Raw genomic sequence first — 13,711 nt, 5'->3', positions numbered from 1 at the left:
GACACCGAAGAGGGGATGGTTGGGTGGGTTGGGTGACTGCACAGATGACCACTTGAAGAACTACAGTTACAGGTAAGCAACCTGCATTTCTTCTTCGTGGTCTATGTGCATCACACAACAGTGGGAGATTAGCGAGCTGACTTACCGGAGGTGGCTCAGTGTCCTATGTCAAAATGGATGATAAAACAGCTCTACCAAAAGAGCAGTCAGCTCTGGCTCTCGTATCCAAACGGTAGTGCTTGATAAAGGTGGATGGCTTCGACCACGTTGCCGCTCGACAGAGATCTGGAATAGGAACACCCCTTCCGAATGCTGTCGACGTTGCCATCGCTCTGGTGGAATGAGCTCGTATTGGTGTGTCCAGAGAGAGGCCCACTAGTTGATATGCTAGCGTGATGGTATTGACTATCCAAGCTGAAAGCCTCTGTGATGAGATAGGCATGCCCTTGTGTTGTCCGGAGTAAGAGATAAATAGACGAGGTGAGTTTCGAAAGGGTTCCGTTCGCTGTTTATAAAAGGCTAAAGCTCTTCGGACGTCCAATGTGTGAAGAGTAATTTCCAATTTCGAGGAAGGGGACGGAAAAAAGGCAGACAGGACAATGTCCTGATTTAGATGAAAGTCGGATACTACTTTGGGAAGAAAAGACGCATCTGGATGTAACACAGCCTTATCCTTGTGAAAAGTTAGATAAGGGGGATCGACACGGAGAGCTGCAAGCTCGCTAGCCAGCCCTTCGGGCGGTGGTGATGGCTATTAAAAATGCTGTTTTAGAGGAAAGTAGCCGTATGTCCATCGTGGCTAGTGGCTCAAAGGGTTTTGAAGTTAGTGATTTTAATACCACTGAGATACTCCATGTCGGAATACGTGTGCGGATTGGTGGTGCTAAGTTGTTAAGTCCCTTCAAAAAACGTTTGGCGAGGGGGTGAGAGAATACAGTGGAGCTGTCAATATTTGGGCGAACCGATGATATTGCTGATAAATAGACACGTATCGAAGATGTAGATAAACCTCTCTCAGACAACGTCAGTAGAAACATTAAAATTTGTTGTATAGAGGAGGAAAGAGGATCAAAATTGTTTTCCTTGGCGAATGCCGAAAATGAAGCCCATTTGCAGTTATACGATCTTCGAGTTGATGGCTTTCTAGCAGCATCGAGAACGGCTTGTAGTCGCGAGGAAGTTAAATCGGAGGAGACAATTGTATCCTCCAAACTGTTAACCGCAATGTTTGTAAGTCGGGATGTCTGATCTTGCCATGGTGTTGCGTGAGCAACGTTGGGAGTAGAGGAAGCTGTCGGTATCGAGTGTTTGATAGCCATAGAAGTGTGGCGAACCACGTTTGTCTCGGCCACCAAGGAGTGATCAAAATGCAAGTGGTCCTGTTGGCGAGAATCTTGGCAATTACTCTGGGTATGATGGGAAAAGGGGGAAAGGCACAGAAAAGGGCGTTTGTCCATTGAAGTGCAAAGGCATCGCCCTGTGAGTGTCTGCCTAGCCCCGCACGACTGCAAAATTTTTGGACCACCCTGTTTGCTTCTGTGGCAAATAAGTCTATGTCCGGGGTGTCCCATGTATCGAATATTGTCTTGACAATAGTTCTGTGTAGTTGCCATTCGTGCGCAAGATGGTGAGAACGACTTAGGAAATCTGCTAATCTGTTTTCGGTACCGGCAATATGGATGGCAGTTATCGTGATGTTTCTTGGGATGCACCAGTTGAGAATGTCGAGTGTCAGTTTTAGAAGTCTTTCTGATCTGGTACCCCCTTGTTTGTTTAGATATGCAACCACCGTTGTATTGTCTGAGGATATTTGGGTGAAGTGACCGGTAACTTCTGACTCGAAAGACTTGAGTGCTCGTTGAACCGCTCGCAGTTCTAAAAGATCGATGTGGTCCTTGGATTCTTTGATGGACCATCGACCCTGGACCGTAAGTGCATCTAAATGTGTGCCCCTCATTGAGGCGTCTGTGGTGAGTATTTTGGTTGGTTGTTCCTGAGTAAAAGGAATTCCCTGCGTCAGGTTTTTTATTAGTGTCCACCATATAAGAGAGTCTTCGATCTCGATAGGTAGATACAGTCGGAAGTTCCTTGGATCACTTTGGGGGTTGAAATGCCATATGAACCACGATTGAAGAGGTCGCATCTTGAGGCGGGCATATTGGACTACAGCTGTAGTCGAGGCCATAAGGCCTAGCAGTTGTTGAACTGCGAATGCCGAGGTGTGCAGTTTGTGTTGAAACTTCTGTGCAAGGTGGATTATGCGTAGGCATCAACTGGTTGGTAAGAAGGCCCGGGCAGAAATGGAGTTGAGGGTTCCTCCAATAAATTGGATAACCTGTGAAGGTTGTAATTGGGATTTTTTGTAGTTGATACAGAGTCCTAATTTGTGTAGCAAGGAGCAAGTAATTTGGATCAAATTTTGAAGTTGCTGTTTTGTCAATGCTACCAGAAGCCAATCATCAAGATAGGGATAAACTTCTACCCCCATTAAGCGGAGGTGAGCACATACCACAGACATGCACTTAGAGAAAACTCTTGGAGCAGTGGAGAGACCAAAGGGAAGAGTTTTGTATTGGTAGATATTATGTCCAACTGTGAATCGTAGGTATCTGCGGTATGTGCTCTCCACCGCAATGTGGAAATATGCATCGCGAAGATCTATCGATGCAAACCACCGTCCCTTGGATAATAATGGAATTATAGAAGCCAATGATACCATTCTAAACTTTTTGGTCTTAATATGCGTATTTAATAGTCTTAGATCTAAAATTGGGCGAAGCCCTCCATCTTTCTTCGGTACGGTAAAGTATTTTGAATAGAAACCTCTCGAAATATGACTCCAGGGTACACTCTCAATCGCACCTTTATCTAAAAGCATACTGACGTCCTGGAGTAGAGGCAGTGTAGGTGTTGTAATCTTTACCTTACCGAGGGAAGGGAGGGTTTCGAATTCTATACGGTATCCTCTTTGGATTATTGAGAGGACCCATGTGTCAGTAGTGATTGCTTCCCATTGATGGTAATAATGGGAAAGTCTATCGTTAAAGAAAATGGTAGGGTTGGTGTATCGAGGTGGCGTCAAAAAGAAATCAAAGACGCCGTCTAAGGGAGTCATCAAATTTACGAGAAGGGCCCCTGCCTCTGAAATTTGTAAGTTGCTTACGTGGCTGGAAAGTTTGTTGTTGTTGCTGTTGCTGATGCTGTTGTCGAGGTTGGATTTGCTGGTACTGTTGTCTATTGGAATAGTAAGAGGAACGTGGTCGAGACCAACGTCGTTGGAATTGTTGTTGCGGTTGGTTGAAACCCATCCGATGAGCTGTTGTTCTTGCTTTCTGCACGGTATTGAGAGAAGTGTCCGTGTCGGCGTTAAATAGACCGAGCCCATCGAAAGGTAAGTCTTCGATTCTAGAACATGCCTCCTGGGAGAGACCCGCAGATCGCAGCCAGGCATGACGACGCAACGCTATAGTTCCCGTTAAGGTTTTTGCTATACAGTCGACCTGGTGCCTTGAGGTATGTATTTGCTGGCGAGATAGCTGTGAGGCTTCGGAGTGGAAGAGCCTAGCCAGGTGTTTCTTATCTTCAGGTAAGTGTTCCATTAACTTTCGCATTTTGTCCCAAAGAAGTAGCTGATAACCAGACATAGCCGCCTGGTAATTTGTAACTTTTAGAGCTAATGAAGAGGAAGCATATAATCTGCGAGCGAGAAGATCTAAACATCTTCCTTCTTGATCTACAGGGGAAGAATGCTGATGTCTACTCCTACCCTGGGCCGCTTCGACAATTATTGAATTCGGTGGTGGATGTTGAAACAAGAACTCGACATCAGACTGCAGTATTTTATACATACCCTCCAATCTCTTGGAAGTTGGTGGGTTTGTTGAAGGTGATTTCCATGACTGTTTTATAGTCTCAAGTAAAGCTGGTAACATAGGTATAGCTACAGGTTTTGTTGTGTCTGAGATGATCTAATCAAAAACTGGGTCTTGTGTAGTGGATGTAGGTTGTTCCACTTGTAGACCTAATGCCTGTGCCATTCTGATGACCTGGTCAGAGAAGTGTCCAAGGTCTTCTGATGGTGAAATGCCCCCTTGTGGGGCGACCTCTATGTCAGGAGATGGAAGTGAAGGACGTGCCGAAGACGATGAAGATGAATCGGAGCCATAATCATCTTGGCCTGATGTTGGAGAGTCCACTGGAGCAGCTGGGACTTGTATAAGTGGAGCTGATTGCGGCTGCATTAGCGCTAGAGCCTCAGAAGCTAGTGCTGTAGGTGGTTCAAGTTGCACTGGCTGTATACGTGCCGGTGAGTCGACTCGAAGTGGAGGATTCAAGACCGTAGCTGTTGGTCTAGTTACCCGTTGCCTGGGTTGTTGTTCTCGGAAAGGCCACCCTTGATAGTAATGGTCTTGAGGGAAATTTTCCCATTGACCCTCACACGGTCTTCGATAATAGGGATCGCGATCCCAATATTGATATCTCTGAGGGCTTCGTTCCCATCTGTCCATACAGCGTGGTGAACGGGATCTATCTCATGATCGGGCTGAGCGATCGTAGTAATAGTATGCTCTTCCGGAATGAGCTGAGAACATCGAGTCCGGAGAGTCATGTCTGTAACGCCTGTCCTGAGGATGCACCTGTCTAGGTGGTATAGGAGCTGGCGATAGATCTCTAATCTCGCCTTCCGATGTCGAAGTTAGCCTCTGATCACGCGCCGAAGGCAATCGTACTGTCGGTATAGGAGACAGTAACAGAGGCGGTGGTGGAGGAGGCGGTAGCTGCTGTGCCGGTATCGGCATCGAAGATGTAGCTTCGGTCACCGAGGTTTGTGGCAAAGGGTCATCTGTCGGTACCGATTGAGACTGTACCGTATCGACCATCGGTATCGATCTATTTGGCGTTGGAAGAGGAATAGATGGCCGAGTAGGGTTCGGCACACTCTTTTTAAGAGATTTTTTCTTTCTCTTTTTGTTCTGCTCCTCCGAGCTCGTGGCGGTATGTTTCGCCTTTTTAGCTTTCTTTGTGAGCTTTTAGCAATAGAAAGCGTAACGCCTCTCCCTGGCGTGGCCGGCAATTTGGGTTGCTGAGGTTCAGCAAGCAATGGCGACTTTGGAGAAATTTGAACAGGTTCCATAATACAAGATTTTGACGTCGATGGTTTGTCTACTGCCTGTAATGCCTTACTCCAAAGTAGAGCTTTAAGTCTATCTGACCTATGTCGCCGTGTTTGTTTAGAAAACGCTTGACAAAAACGGCAGGTGTCAACGACGTGGGCCTCACCTAAACACAAAAGGCAAAGGGAGTGCCCGTCTGATGGGGGGAGCTTACTCCCACAATTTTTGCATTTTCTGAACGGCGCCTTGAGGGCATTGCGCCCTTTCGGGCGGTTGCTTTTCACGAAAAGAACGAAAAATTGAGAGAAAAAAACAACACTAATAAGAATAAAGAAGAAATATGAGGAGATAGAAAGAAGAAGAGAAGAAAAAAACCCGCCTCTAACAATAGTTTTATTTTGTTTTCTACAGAGAATTTCCCAAACGATGCTACCACAATGGCGGTCTCCAGGAACTGAGGTAATAGGCGGGAACCCTCTTCTTTGCGCATGCACACTCTCGGCATGGGGGAGGGGTTCCCGCCAAAAACGCCTCAGCTATAGAAGTTTTTCCTGAGCGAGACTCCGCGCAGGCACAGAGCCCACTGTTGTGTGATGCACAGAGACCACGAAGAAGAACTATAACATTGCTTTGAGCTGACTAACATTTTTTTAAATAATGCATTAGCCATTATTATATTTCTCCTTATGCCAAACATTGCAATATTGAAAAAGTAACATATTTATCCATTTCTCACACACCCCACCCCCAGATCACAATGCTGCAGCGGGAGTAGAAGTCACAAATGGCTAGGGGTGTGTGTGGAATGAATGATTTGAAAAAATAAAATTTAAATATTACATTTTTAAAATTTAAAATGGATTTTTTACAAATTAAATCAGGGCTGTTTTGTTTTGTTTTAAAAAAATAATAAAATAAAATACATCTAAAAAATAAATAAAATTGTTACAATTAAATCTCATCATAAACACGCTAAACCTGCACATATAATGCAATCCCATGCATGATTACTCAGACTCATACCCCATTGTGTTCAGTGAAGTTTACTCCTAGATAATTGGGTATAGGATAGCCATCCTACAGGTTCACAAAAATGAATTAGGGTGCAATCCTGTACATGTATAGACAGAAAAAGTTGGTACAACTGCCACCATCCGGAATACTGGGAGTTGAAGGACTTTTTTTCTGTCCAAAGATGCACAGGATGACGCCCTTAATGCCTCCATCACACACATTGAATTACGCCCTTAATGCCTCCATCACACACATTGAATTACTTACCAATCAAATATGGGCATTCATTTCAGTTTTTCAACTCATGAAAATTGTCTCTGTTCTGCCTAACTACCACCCCTTGCTGCTTGAAAATCCTGGCCTTTCAGTTTCTGTTTCTCCGACTAGAGTCACATGTGCAAAGACACAGGCTGGAACGGATTGTTATTGTGCGAGGCTTATGTGGTGGTGGAGCTGGGCTAAGCAAGGCAAAGGAGTTAGTTAAGAATGAGAGACAACGTAGTAGGGTGGATAAAAATGGATGGGTTTCAAAACAGGAAAATCATATTTTTAAAATGTTAAAATTGGATTTATTGTTTTTTTAAACTGTAAATTCTCTTTAAATAATAACTAGGTTGAATAATAACTAGATGTTAAAACTGGTTTAACATCACTATCAGATACACTGGCCTGTTCACAAGTAACAAAGAGTATGGGTTGAGTATGGGTTGCCATTGCATCATGGTTTGTGTTCTGTGCAAACCCCAGACTGTTGTTTAACTATGGGTTCATTAACCACAAACAAGCCAGGAAGAGAACCTATGGTTTGTTGTTGGGTTGTGAACACTGGCTTATTCGTGGTTAACAACCCATAGTTAAAGAATAGTACAGAGACCAGGAAGGAGAAAGCTGTATTGAGGTATTTTAAAAAAATCTTCCCAAAAATTGTCAATCCCTGGTATAGTGGATACCTAAAAATGTAAAGTGTGAATGTGACAAACACATGTTTGGAAAAGTATGTATACAAGGCTTTTAACCTGCAGTTGCCCTGACTCCAATATGGGATTTTACTGAGCAGTCCAGATGCCTTCACCTCCCTTTTGTAACCCTTCCGTGCCTTCTTGCTGCTTTTCCAATCTTTTTTTCTTACCAGAAAAGAATCTGTTAAGAAGGAAAAGACGGAATGGGTGCATAACACCTTTTGATTTACAGCGCTAAGAGCCCTCTGCCTAGGGTGACCATATGGAAAGGAGGACAGGGCTCCTGTACCTTTAACAGTTGCATAGAAATTTCAACAGGTGTCCTTTTTTTATCTGGTCAAGAGGGCAGGGCTCCTGCAGCTTTAACTGCTGTGATGAAGAAGGAACTCCACCGGGTGCTGCATGCATACAAATAACACCTGCTGAAGTTCTATTTTTTATACAACTGTTAAAGATACATGAGCCCTGTCCTCCTTTCCATATGGTCACCCTACCTCTGTCTGGAAGTACCCCCAAAAAAACAAGTCTTGAGTAGACTTTTGACAATGGACTGCAGTTCCACAACGCTGCCTATAGATGGGGGTGTTCACATTAATAAGACCAAATCTTGGGACAACCTGACAGACGTTCAAGCATCCCCGTACATGGCTGCTGCTACCTTTAAACCCGTTATTCCAGTTTTGAAACCACTGCAAATTCCACTATTTCTACACATTGCACCATTGGGGGAGGGGGAGGAGAGGAGAGAAAGAAAAAAAGATTCCAAGTAAGAATCTTTCCTATCACTTTTGGATGGCTAAATCTAGGCTTACTTGGAGGCAGGATTCACAGGGATCACCCCTGAAACCAGGCCTGCCACCTGATTAAAGAAATCTCAGCCAATTAATGAATCGTACGAATACAAATCAATGATGACTGCATTCCCAAACACCTTTACTAGGGAGCAAACCTCACTGGATGGACTTATTTCTCAATAAACACACAGGGGATTGTGTGGCAAATGCACAAAAAATTGCAATATGGGTCGAAAAATATCTCTCTGCATGGTCGCAGCAACGGCCATCTTAAGAAGAGACTGCTGTTCCTGGGGGGTTGTGGTGGAAATGTCACACTTAAGATGGTGCTTGCTATCTCCAGCTTTTAGAAACACCCCTTCGCTGGGATCCCCAGCATCCAGTGGTTAGGAATATCTCTCAGATATCTCAGCCTGGCTGCTTCATCGTCGTCTGAAACTTAATATGGCAAAGACTGAATTGCTTGTTTTTCCGCCTAAACCTTCTCCTCATCTTTCATTCTCTCTCACTGTCAATGATGTTACGCTTACTCCGGTCAAGGAAGCTCGTAGTCTTGGCTTCATATTTGACTCATCGCTCTCCTTTATTCCTCATATTGAGGCAGTAGCTAAATCCTGTCGTTTTTTCCTGTATAATATTGCCAGGATTCGATCATTTCTGTCTATCTCTTCTGCCAAGACGCTTGTTCATGCACTGGTTATTTCTCGGTTGGACTACTGCAACCTTCTTCTCTCTGGCCTTCCTTCTTCTCACATCAGTCCACTGGTTTCTGTCCACCACTCTGCCGCTAAGATCTTCTTCCTGGCTCGCCGCTCTGACCATGTTACTCCAATTCTGAAATCTCTTCATTGGCTTCCAATTCACTTCAGAATCCAATATAAACTTCTCCTGTCGACTTTCAAAGCTTTTCACGGTCTAGCTCCTTCCTATCTCTCCTCTCTCATCTCACACTATTGCCCCGCTCGTCCTCTTCGCTCCTCTGATGCCATGTTTCTCGCCTGCCCAAGGGTCTCTACGTCCCTTGCTCGGCTTCGTCCATTTTCCTCTGCTGCCCCTTACGCCTGGAACGCTCTTCCAGAACATCTGAGATCCACAAGTTCAATCACAACTTTTAAAGCTCAGCTAAAAACTTTTCTTTTTCCTAAAGCTTTTAAAACTTTATGTTGTTTGGACTTTACACTGTTAGTTTTACCCTACCCAGTGACTGTTTACATTCTCTTCCCCAACTTATTACTTTACTATGATTTTATTAGATTGTAAGCCTATGCGGCAGGGTCTTGCGATTTACTGTTTTACTCTGTACAGCACCATGTACATTGATGGTGCTATATAAATAAATAAATAAATAAATAAATAATAATAAGAAGAAGAAGAAGAAGAAGAAGAAGAAGAAGAAGAAGGCAGCTATGACCAAAAGAAGAGGCCTTTTCCGCGGTGGCACCCCAGCTGTGTAACGCTCTTCCCCAGAAGTCCATTTAGTGCTACTGTTGCCTTCATATAGGTGTCAAATTAAAACGCTAAGCTTTTAATTGCCTTTATGCCTGTTAAAGTTTGCTGATTTTGATCTAGACTAATGCTTTGTTTTGTTTTTAGTTGGTTTATTGCAGTATTGTTTTTACTGGTATTCTCTTTTTTAAAAAAAAACAAAATTCTTAATACGCAGTTTTATTCTTTTTAATCTCCCTATCTTTTATTGTTCACTGCTCCAGAATCTGTTTAGATGTGGAGTGGTATATACATGTTGTAAATACATAAAATAATAAATAAATATTGTTGATTTAATTATTACTTTTCCATTGTAAGACAAGTTGGAGGATATACATTTCTTAAATAGGGTACACACACACATACCATACACACATGTGCATGTCTTATATATTTTGCTTCTTTTAAAAAACTATTTTAAGGTGTTTTATTTTGTTTTTATTTTATTTTATCTTGTACACCGCTCTGAAATTTTGAATGGGGAGCAGTATATAAATACTGTAAATAAATAAATAGGTGCCTTGAGTGCCATTTTTCTTGGTAGAATCAAACAAATATATACTCCTCTACATCTTAGCAGGCAAGAGCAGCGAATGCAAATATGGTCATGGTAGCCATGGAATTCCGTGCTCTGTGCAGGTTCTAAATATGCCCGAAGCCAAACTGGATGCAAGTGCAAGGCAATGTGGCACTTTAAACTTACTGTCTGGTCTGTTCCCGATTGGAATAGGTGACATTGACAACTGCTGTTTCGCTGTCGGTATTCACTAGCATAAGGAAGAAGAAACCTGGGTTAGCGAAAAAGGCATCATTATTACTATTCTTCAAATAGCTCAGTATTTAACAGCTCAACCACAGCCGGTGAGAGAAAAGCAAGAGCTAGCCAGAACATCTGGAGGACCGTAAGCTGCCCACCCCTGAGTCAACAGGATAAAGGGCGATCTTTTCCGATTCCAGCGGGATTGGACGTAGGCTACTTCCCTTTCCCATGGGAAGAAAGGGCCTGGATGGAGAAAGTCCATCCAGCAGTGGAACCGGAACTCAGCCTTCCCTCGACTTCCTGTCTCCCTCACTATGGGATAGCAATGATGGGCAGGCAGGGAGGAAACAGGAGATTGGCAAAGTGTCTGCTAGGGTGATGAGCATCCTTGAAGGATTTGATCCATGCAAATTCCAATTCAAACCAGATCCACACCTCTCGGCCTAATCTGCACATTGAAACTAACTGGAGGATGAGCCTACCAATGGTTGCTAGTCCTGATGGGTATAGGGTAGCTCCAGTATCAGAAGCAATATGCCTGTGTACACCAGTTGCTGGGGGCACATGGACAGGAAGGTGCTGTTGGACACATGTCCTACTTCTGAGTTTCCCATGGGCAGCTTGTTGGCCACTGTGTGAACAGATCACTGTGTGAATAGATCACACAGACCCTTGTTCTGATCCAGCATGGCTTTTCTTATGCCCTTAACTTAGCCACCAGCTTTTGCACATCCTGAATGTCCTAATAAAGTTGATTCAAAAAAGTATCAAGTACATTTAAAAATACATGATTTGAGAGAACATGCGTTTAAAAATACCATATTTCTTCGATTGTAAGACGCACACTAATTTCAGTACCACCAACAGAAAAAAAAAACCTAAGACACACCTGTGATTCTAAGACGCACCCCATTTTTAGAGATGTTTATATGGGGAAAAAAGTGTGTCTTAGAATCGAAGAAATAGGGTAGTATTTTCATGCAAATTAAAATCATTATCTTCACAGGTTACTGCGGAAATGGGACAGAACGGACTCACTAGCATACATGCAGAAGTGACACTGATCAGAAATAGACCGACAGCAGGATCTTGTGGATTACTACCCAGAATCAAGTCCCACTGAGTTCAGTGAGACTTACTCCCAGGTAAACGTGTAGCGGATTGCAGCTCGACAAGTCCATTCCTAGTCCTGCATTACTGATTTGCATCTTTGGCTCCAAGGCAAAATATATTCTCTGAAATTTCTCACAGAATCTTACCTTGTTCACAGTTTTCCACAGTACCGTACTGAGCTAACAAACCATCCAAAACCTATTCAGATATGAAAGAAATAAGGGATGGGGAGGAGGAGAGATTTTGTTATCCTAAACTCTCCAGACAGCTAAAGTTTTAAAATCTGAAGAGCAGCGATGCCACCCCACCCTTAAATAAAACGAAGAGAACAAAGATAAAGACGGGTGAGGACTCAAACTGGCACTCAATCATCTGAAACGGTAATCAGAGCATGTAGTATGTCCCATGCCCGAAGCATTTCAACAGTTGTCTTCCCTTGGGGGCAATAAAAAAATAAAAATCCTTGCACTCCCTTGTTCCAATGACAGCAGCTGGCCGAACAGAGGTGAGCAGCCTGTGGCCCGTATGTGGCCCATGGCCATGTTTAAAGTGTCCCGCAGCATCTGTGTCAGGCCCCGCTCCTTCAAAAAGTGCTTTCAAGCCCCTTCAAGAGTGCTTTGAAAGTGCAGATCCAGCTGGATCCCCATTTTCAAAAGGTATATAGGTTATATACAATTGTATTTTATAGAATCTTATTTCATTGTAATGACCTTTGACTATATACAATAGAAATTACAGTTACAGTGACAGAAAGAGAGATAGTGAGAGGCAGAGAGAAAGAGAGAGACAGAGAGAAATTGACCCTGTTCAGACGGTACACTAAGGGCTCATCGACACCAAGCAGGATATTCTACTATGAAAGCGGTATGAAAGTGGCATAAAAAAGGCAGGAGCACATTACTGCTTTAGTGTAGTATTGAAGTGCACTGCAGGATCTACGCTATTGCCTTTGTACACTACTACTATAGTGGTACTGAAGTGCACTGACAATTGTTGGGTCCCATGACACCTCTACACCAAGCAGGAACTAACACTATGAAAGTGGTATAGGGTCTGTGTCAATGGGTCCCAACAGTTGTCAGTGCACTTCAATACCGCTATAACGCAGTAGTGTGGCTCCTGCCTTTTATATACCACTTTCAAACCACTTTCATAGTGGAATATCCTGCTTGGTGTAGATGAGCCCTAAGCCCCAGTACTTAAGCATTTTCAGCTAAACTGCACAGAGAGCTTCGGCTATGGGGCGGTATATAAATGTAATGAATAAATAAAATAAATATTATGGTTTAGCATGTGGTGTGAACCATTCCTCACCATGGTGGCTACATAACCACAGTTTAAACACACTCACTAACCCTTTGCTGTAAAAGGGTTAGTGGCCTAACCATGGCTTAGCGTGTCATCTGAACAGTCCCAGAGTAGAGATGTGAAGGCCAGTGGGAAAAAACAGAAAAATTCAGAGGAAAGAACGTTTTCCCCCGAACCCTTTTTTTCCCCCTGAAAAGTTGAAAAAAAAATGAAGAAAAACAGATTATGGGATGTTTTATTTTAGTATGATGAATAAAATGTTTAAGATGAAGTGTTCAGAAATTTTCTTCTCCAAATGATTTCTAAAAACTATGTACAGATTTTATTAGATTGTAAGCCTATGCGGCAGGGTCTTGCTATTTACTGTGTAATCTGTACAGCACCATGTACATTGATGGTGCTATATAAATAAATAATAATAAATAATAATAATTGTTACAATTTCTGTGCATCAAGGACAAGCAAGTCCCAGGTTGCAAACTGAGACTACAACTCTCAAATGCAAGAGCAAGATGCATTTCTGCCTCTAGGGGGCACAGCCATTGAAGAAGAAACTGAAGTTGACAGTGATAGCTATGGCTCCGAAAATGAGTCTGATTAAATGTCATGCATATTCATTGAACCTTGGTTCCCCCCCACCCATTTTCTCAGTTCTTTTTATGGGAATGGCTGCTTTATGTTTGTGTGACACTGTGGAGGTCTAGTGGAGACATAAATAATTTTCTTTGTTACTAAGGGTGATAGTTTCTTCCATTGTGTTTTTTTAAAATTATTTTTTGCCTGCTCCTTATAAATTGGCAAAACCAAAGAGGTTCCTAACAGTTCAGGAGCTTGTAGCTCCATTTGTTACCAAAAAGAGTAAAAATTTTAAAAAGTAAATTCAATTTGTAATAATTGTTTGAATACACTGTACTCTTAATATACCAAATGTAATTATTTTATGCCAGAACAACTTGGACATAATTACATTTTACGTTCCTAAAGTAACAAAGTGACTTTCAATCTGTAAAAAGTGCTAATATTGCATTATTTCATTTTTTCCGAAAATTTTCATTTCCCCCCGAAAACCCCTGAAAAAAACAGTTTTTTTCCATGGCTTCAAAATTTTCAGAAATTTTACATCTCTAGCTCAGAGAGAGGAGCATTGTACATGTGTGAATAGAT

At 42.7% G+C, this 13,711-nt stretch overlaps 1 protein-coding gene across 2 annotated transcripts in view; it reads right to left on the bottom strand.

The window, feature by feature from the left end:
- IGF2BP1 (insulin like growth factor 2 mRNA binding protein 1) overlaps positions 1-13,711 on the bottom strand; it is a 98,746-nt gene that overhangs the window by 23,397 nt on the left and 61,638 nt on the right. For both annotated transcript variants that reach the window (XM_063136453.1, XM_063136454.1), the window contains exons 4-5: positions 11,386-11,437; positions 10,070-10,133 (exon numbers count right to left, since the gene is read on the bottom strand). In XM_063136453.1, the coding sequence (XP_062992523.1) occupies positions 10,070-10,133; positions 11,386-11,437 (116 nt within the window). The remainder of the gene's footprint in view (positions 1-10,069; positions 10,134-11,385; positions 11,438-13,711) is intronic.

Source organism: Elgaria multicarinata, chromosome 11 (assembly GCF_023053635.1).
Source record: "Elgaria multicarinata webbii isolate HBS135686 ecotype San Diego chromosome 11, rElgMul1.1.pri, whole genome shotgun sequence".
NCBI lineage: Eukaryota > Metazoa > Chordata > Lepidosauria > Squamata > Anguidae > Elgaria > Elgaria multicarinata.
The sequence above is the reverse complement of the archived record's forward strand: the minus strand, read 5'-3'. Positions and strand labels throughout refer to the sequence as shown.